Source organism: Talpa occidentalis, unplaced genomic scaffold (assembly GCF_014898055.3).
Source record: "Talpa occidentalis isolate TD23 unplaced genomic scaffold, MPIMG_talOcc4v2.1 talOcc4.7, whole genome shotgun sequence".
NCBI lineage: Eukaryota > Metazoa > Chordata > Mammalia > Eulipotyphla > Talpidae > Talpa > Talpa occidentalis.
Genome location: NW_023605083.1, coordinates 39,126,395 through 39,133,669, shown reverse-complemented (window position 1 = coordinate 39,133,669; position 7,275 = coordinate 39,126,395). Strand labels below are relative to the sequence as shown.

Genomic DNA, 7,275 nt, shown 5'->3' with positions numbered 1-7,275 from the left:
TTCTATGACTTTTGATCTGTTTCCCCTCCAGTTTGGGGGGTGATTTTTTGTTTATTTCTATGATCTTTTAGCTCCTGTGCTATCACTTAGTTTCTCAGAGTTCTAATTTCGAGAGAGAAGCGATATTGGGTTATGAATCCACTCTTGGCCACTTGTAGTTAGGGGTAGTAGGCGAACATGGACTACCTAGACATACGTCTCCATCAAGAACTGTGGAGGAAGAGTCAGTAATCCATGAATTTAGTGCCCGGTATCAGAGAAGAAACCATTAACTCAATGGGATCATTTGATAAACCTGTGCCTGCATCTTCTGTAGCCAATACATGAGTCCTGTGGATCTAGCTCTAAAATATATCCTTTATTCATCCACTTATTTCTCCATATTGAGGATGCTGCCATCTCTTGCTTTCCATCCTAATCCAGCCACCACCATGACAGGACAACTTTAATTGCCCTTAAATAGTATCCCTGACGCCACCTTTGAACCCCATTTGTCCATATGAGCAATCTTTTAAAACTGGCTTTAAAGACCCTGCTTATTTAGCCCCTCCCCAGCCCCCTTGCTCACCATGTTTCGTCCACATTCGACTTCTGTTTTCTTATACACAAAACTTGCTCCTATTTTTGGGACTTTACATTAGCTATTGACTCTGCCTGGAAGGCCTTTCCATCAGATTTTTGCAGGGCTAGATCCTCGTAGTCATTTAGGTTTCACTTCACATTTCACTTCCTCTTCAGAAAGGCTTTTTCTGACTACTAAATATAAAGGAGACATTCCCCACCCTCCACAGACACTCACTGCGAATGTAGCTGTTGTAGTATCTTCATGTGGAACTATCTGGATGACCTTATTTACTTTGTTACTATCTCTCCTGCTAGAAAGTCAACTCTGTGATAGTAAAAAGTTTTTGGAGTTTTTTTTTTTTTTTTTTTTTTTTGGTATAGAACTGGGGTGCAGGCCAGAGGTACCAGGTGAGGGGGCGGTGGGAGGATTCACCAGATAGAATGGGGAGCAGAACAGGCAGACTGACTGAAATACACTGCTGAGGGGAGCACCGGAGAGACAAGAGAGGTCTGCTGCGCCATGTGGGTAGCTCCCTGCCCGGGGATCGAACTCAGGCTGTAGAGGTGATAGTGCTGAGACTTTACTCCTGAGCCACCAGGGAGGCCCTAAACCTTTCTGATTTTTGTCTGTCGCTGTATCTCCAGCCTCTGGAACGGTGTCCAGATCATCATGTTCAGCAAATATTTAGTGTTTATGAATGAATTTGGAGAGGGAAGAATGGAGGGGGAAAGGGAGGAGGAAGAATTGAGAGAAAGAGAATATATCACTTGAACCTTCACAGAAAGGCAGGAATGGCGTTTGTGGGGTAGGGATGAATATAATACCATTTCTCTTTATCTTCCACTTCTTTTTTTTTTTTTTCAGATCTATCTATTTATGCATACAAGAGCTAGGGTACAGGCCAGAACTGCGGGGGTGAGAGGATTCACCAGAGACAGAGTGGGGAACAGAACAGGCAGACTAACTGAAATACACTGCTGAGGGGAGCAGCAAGTGAGTCAGGAGAGGTCTGCTGCACCATTTGAGTTGCTCACTGGCTGGCTGGGGCTCGAACTCGTGCTGCAGAGGCTCCGGACTGCTTCATAGTGCAGTGCTTAACCCCCTGTGCCACCAGAGAGGCCCTATCTTCCACTCTTTAAGTCCACTCTGTGAAGCTGTACTCCATGAATTTTCTGGTCATTTTGTATAGCAACTGGTACTTGTCATTTTAAGTTTCACTTTGATTATTAAGGTGTTCAGCCCAATGAAATAATGTTTAAACTTTAACTGACAATTGCCTGCCTCAGCCCACTGCAGATGGAAGGCCATGTTCAGTGGGGAAAGGGGTGGGGCTTAGATATGTATCTTTTCCACTCAACTTTTCTCCCTTCCCCAGTTTGCTAAGCCTCTTTCTGCAGGGTTTGGACAGGGAGGAGAGAAAAGAGATAAGGAAGATTCTTATTTGAATAATACTGTCAAAAACTAACAGTTACCTAAAACTGACTCTGAAGGATCCCTTCTGTAGGTATCTCAGAGATTCCCTTCTCCGTTGGTGGAGACAGCTCTCCACAGTTACCTTCATGTGGATGAATTTAGCTCCTCCAGTTGATCATTTATAATTCCTTTAGAAATCTCCAGACATTAAAAAAAGGGTTTATTGAAGTATAATGTACAGAAAATACAGTATACAGATTTTATACAGTCTGAGTTTTGAAAAACATACCCACCCATGTAATCACCTCCAAAATCAAGATAGAAAATTTACCCCTTGTCCTTTCAGTGATAATCAACCCCACTCTTAGGCAACCTTCTATCTAATGAGAAATCTCTGGGCATTATGTCTCCTGCTTCCTCCTGCTAAGGTCTCCTCAACCTTTCAGGTGGTCTCTCCCGCAAGATAAAGAAATCCTAACTATGTCTCTTGCGTGGCCCATATCTAGTCTACGGGTACACCCATCATCCCTTGTCCTGAAGTACAACGCGAACACACACGAATTTCACCACAGGCACCTCTTCTTGCTCTGCCATAGAAAATATATCTTTTCAGACTTTCCAGGAATTAGTCCTCTGTGTCTCCCAAACACATTCATCATATCAGTCTCTCCAAATAATTTCCTTAACTTGAACTAACTAGGGGTGAGATTCAAAGTCCACTAGCAATTCTCTCCAAAGTTCCCTTTCCAATGTGGAAGGTGGGTGAGATGATTAAGGTGGGTGAGATGATTAAGAGTTGCACACTGGTTTTTCACAACCCCCTTTTTTGTAAGGTCTTCTCATACTTTACTTTTTTTTTTTTAAGATTTATTTACTTATATAAGAACTGGGGTACAGGCCAGATGCGCGGGAGGGTGAGAGGATTCTTCAGAGAAAGAGTGGGGAACAGAACAGGCAGACTGTCGAAATACACTGTTGAGGGGAGCAGCGGGAGAGACAGGAGAGGTCTGCTGCTCCATGTGGGATTCTCACTGGCTGGCAGGGATCAAACTCGCGCTGCTGAGGCTGTGGACAGCTTCACAGCGTGGCGCTCAACCGCCTGCGCCACCAGGGGAGGCCCCATACTTTACTTTGGAATGTGGCACCTATTGTTTTGAATCCTCAGAAGAGACTGAGACTCAAATCTCCCCAAGATGCACACAAACTACAGGAGAGGATGCCAATGTTCGGGAGCTACTGGTCCAAGGTGTATTTTACAATCCTTTAGATAGGAGATGATGAATGGTCATGTTTAATGAAAGAAGCCCTAAGGTCGAAGTGGAAACTAGGTGCTGACAGATGAGATTCATTTTGAAAGGACAGGATAAGAAGCACATTTAGGGCAGATAAAAGGTAAAATTCATTTATTTACTCATTCATTAAAAAACATCAATAATCTAAATGTTAGCACTCTGTTGGGTGATAAGAATACAAAAAAGAAAGATCTTGTCCTCAAGAAGATCATCAATATGTAACAGAGAAGACAGAAGTAAACCACAGTTAATGTAGGCACGTGAGTGATAATACATTCAAATCTTGGGGGATGATAAGAGCAATGTACAGTGTGGTCTAGTATAAGGAAGAGACACTGAACTCAAGAATAGGAGGTTGGGTATCAGTGAAAGTTCCAAGAGGAAGTGACCAAAGCTGAGACTGAAGAGCAGATAGACATTAGCTAGACACAGGAAGGAAGTGTATTCTAAGAGGACAAGATAGCAAAAGTCAAGGCATAGAGGCTTCTAAGATAATGGGATCTTTGAGGAATTGTAATAGTTTAGTTTGGTATGGCAGAAAAGAGGGTATATGCAGCAGAAAGTAGTGATGAAGATAGAGTAGTAGAAAACACCAAGTTAGGGAAGCTATGACATGTCAAAGGATTTTAAGCTGACAAATGACATTATCTGATTTGTACTTTTAAAAAATATTTATTTATTTATGCATAAAAGAACTGGGGAACAGGCCAGACATGCGGGGGTGAAAGGATTCACCAGAGACAGAGTGGGGAACAGAACAGGCAGAATAACTAAATTACACTGCTGAGGGGAGCAGCAGATGAGTCAGCAGGGGTCCGCTGTGCCATGTGGGTAGCTCTGGCTGGGGGTCGAACTCGTGCTGCAGTGGCCACGGAAAGCCCCACAGTGCTATGTCTTTACCCCTTGTGCCACCAGGGAAGCCCAGCCCCACAGTGCTATGTCTTTACCCCTTGTGCCACCAGGGAAGCCCCTGATTTGTACTTTTGAAAGATAATTCTCTGTGGTGTGGATAATGGATTAGAAAGAAGCCAATTCACAGGCAGGGAGACCAGAAAGAAGGATGTGACTATAATCTAAGCAAGAAACAATGAAAAAAATGGGACTGGGGAGAGATGGGGGCGGGGAAGATGTGAAGACATTTCTAAGACAAAGTTTATGGAACTTGGTAACTGAAAATATTGGATTAAGGAACCAGAAAGACTTTTAGGTCTCTGGTTTGGGTGATGGTGCAATTCAGAGAAAGAAGAGAAATTGGCAGAGGAGCAGACTTCAATATTCTTTCATTTCATTTGTTCACTCAGTCAACAGACATTTATTAAAAGCCCATTAAATGCTATGAATAGACACGTAAATCTATGATTACAGTGCCCTATGACATGTGTCACTGCACAGGGGAAGAAAGGAACAAACAAGGCATGGGCAGAAGTCATACTGAGAACTAGGGGAAGCTGTTGGTGGATTATGGATAAGGTGGAGAGAATGCCTACTATGAGCTCTTTTACTTTTTCAATTGAGGTTAATTTCATATAACATAAAATTAAACATTTTGAAGCCTATGTTTCAGTGGCATTTGGTATATTCACAATGTTGCTAGGTCATCACCCTGATCTGGTTCCAACTATTTTGAGTTTTGAAGGCTGACAGAGAGCTTGCTGGATGAAGAAGGGAGTAAGGGAAAGCATTTTAGGAGGTAGCAATAGCATGTTTGAGGACGTGAAGACCAGACGTAGCATGAATAGAGTCAATGCATTTGGATTATGCATAGGGAGTAAATGCACACGAGAGTAGTGGAAAATGAGAAAGGGCCTAATAATAAAATGCCCAGATTTTAACTCGGTCCAGAAGGCATGGGAAACCCTTAGAGGATGCTAAGCTGGCTCTTGCCACCATTGAGTTTGACTTTCAGAAAGATTACTCTGGAAATAATAATGGTGATGTGTTAGAGAGGGGAAGACCAGGCAAGTGAGTTGGGAGATTTTATGCAGTAATTCAGGTGAGAGAGGATTTATGTCTGAACAAAGACAGTGTTAGCAATAATTGAGAGAACTGAAAACAAAGCATAATAAAGATGTAGAATTTATGTTTCTTAATGATTCACTGGATGCCAGGCTGGAGGAACACTGTAGGAGGATTCCCATCCTTCTGCCTGGGGGACTAGTATGATGGTAATAGTACTCTGGAGTGAAATTTTGGGGCAAAGTGCTTAATATAGGTTGGTGGGTTCAGCGTGAGTTTCCTGAGATTCAACTTGAGTGAAGGGTCTCAGAGTCAGCTTAATGTATGGGTCTGGAGCTAAGAAAAGAGATCTGGCATATACAGACAGTTGAGAATCATTTTTTCTATTAGTAAATGAACTTATGAGTTTGGATAAAGTTATTTAGGAAAATGTATAGAGGAAGATGAATAGGGTACCTAGGACTGAACTTTGGGAACCAATTTTTAAGGTGTGCAAAGAGGATGGAGGGTAGACCTATATGTTTAAAAGATTTGATCATACTTAGCCTAAGAGAGGTTAGCAGCAGGGGGCAGGAAAGGTGGCATAATGGTCTAATTTGAAGAGGGGAGGGTGGTAGGATTCTGTGGGACAATGATCTTGCTTGGACTAAGTTTTTGGCATGGGTCCCCAACCAACCATACAGATATCTCCACTCCAAAATAAGCAATTTATTATTGCATAAACTTCAGAGGCAATTTCCCCAAGTACATACAATTTAATCCAATGTTATGTCCCCTTGAGAAAAGATTTCTACAGATCCTCCCCAGTTCTGAGGCCCGAAAAGATGTCAGTCCTTGAGTCAAAGGGGTCAAGAGAGGACAAGAAGGCAAAATCTTCAGTTGTTCTATCAAGGCAGAAAACACCTCCATTTTGGGGGTCCAGAAACTCTCCTTCAGCTTCTTGTGACCAACTTTTCATAACTGCCTCCTCCTTTTACTATCCCTGGGGCCAGCCAAGGCCTCACCCTGAATATCCCAGATAAACCTGAGAAGGGTGTTGGGTGGGAATATATTTGTTCGGGGCCCTGACAAGATTTATGGGAAACAGCCCGGGATAAGATTCTTAGGTCCTATTTTCTTTTTCCTTCCCCACTTCTCCCTGTTCTTCCTTTCCTGCTACTTCCACATTTGCTTGTCTGGATAAAGACTTAGAAAGGTTTGTAAAAAGGAGGCCTGACCTTACTTTCCTGAAATGCTGTGCCTCTTACAGGCACCTGGGGGCTCCTTCCTAACCTTGTCTGGCCTTGCTGGAGCACAGTCTTCTAGGGAATGAAGAGCCTGAGTCCGTGGAGTGAGGGTGGAGGAGCACATGTACACTGGTGTCCCAGGGACTAGTCCTCTAGTCCCTCCTAAATTGCCTGAAGACGAGGGTGATAAGCAATGACTGACTCCTTTGCAGTTTCCCTAAAAGCCTCCACTGGTTATAAAGTTTTTCTTGGACCTTCTGGACTGCATTGTCTGGCCAGAAGTGATGAGGGCCCCAAAGCCATGTTTGTGGGAGAATGCATAGGCAGAACGTCGAGGGCTTGCTGTCATTTTGGACCAGACTGGGGGCCGTGGCTGTTTCATGCAATGATGAATTCTGTTAATAACCTAGAGCCAGAGTATGAGGGGCAAGGTTTTCATCCACCGAGGCAAAGGCAAAAAGGAACATGAATTATATCTGGGTAGCTTTCCTGTTCCACTCACCTGTTCCACGCTGAAGGGCCAGATCAGTAATCTGAGAAGGTGGCACCCAAACACAGGCAGGATGCAGAGGACCACGCTGAGGACAAGGCTCAGCCACATCTGTGGCTCCGTCAGAGAGTTCCTGGCCACACCTGTGAACAATGAGCCAGCCCTGAGGGAAAAGGCTGAACCAGAGCCAGAGGGAGGGACGGGCTCAGGGGAGGGGATGTCAGTCAGAACTTCGGTCTCTCTCTAATCCAAGGGAGGAAGATGTTGATTTGGAGGCATTTTAGTCTCCTGAGAAACAATAGAAATGTGAAAGAACTGCAGGGAGGGCACTTT

The 7,275-nt window shown here is 43.7% G+C and overlaps 1 protein-coding gene across 3 annotated transcripts in view; it reads right to left on the bottom strand.

Annotated features, from left to right (window-relative positions):
- Nucleotides 1-5,919: 5,919 nt before the first annotated feature.
- LOC119232554 (phospholipid-transporting ATPase FetA-like) overlaps nucleotides 5,920-7,275 on the bottom strand; it is a 76,024-nt gene continuing 74,668 nt past the window's right edge. For all 3 annotated transcript variants that reach the window (XM_037494605.1, XM_037494604.2, XM_037494606.2), the window contains exons 28-29: nucleotides 6,955-7,085; nucleotides 5,920-6,858 (exon numbers count right to left, since the gene is read on the bottom strand). In XM_037494605.1, the coding sequence (XP_037350502.1) occupies nucleotides 6,670-6,858; nucleotides 6,955-7,085 (320 nt within the window). In that variant the 3' untranslated portion in view covers nucleotides 5,920-6,669. The remainder of the gene's footprint in view (nucleotides 6,859-6,954; nucleotides 7,086-7,275) is intronic.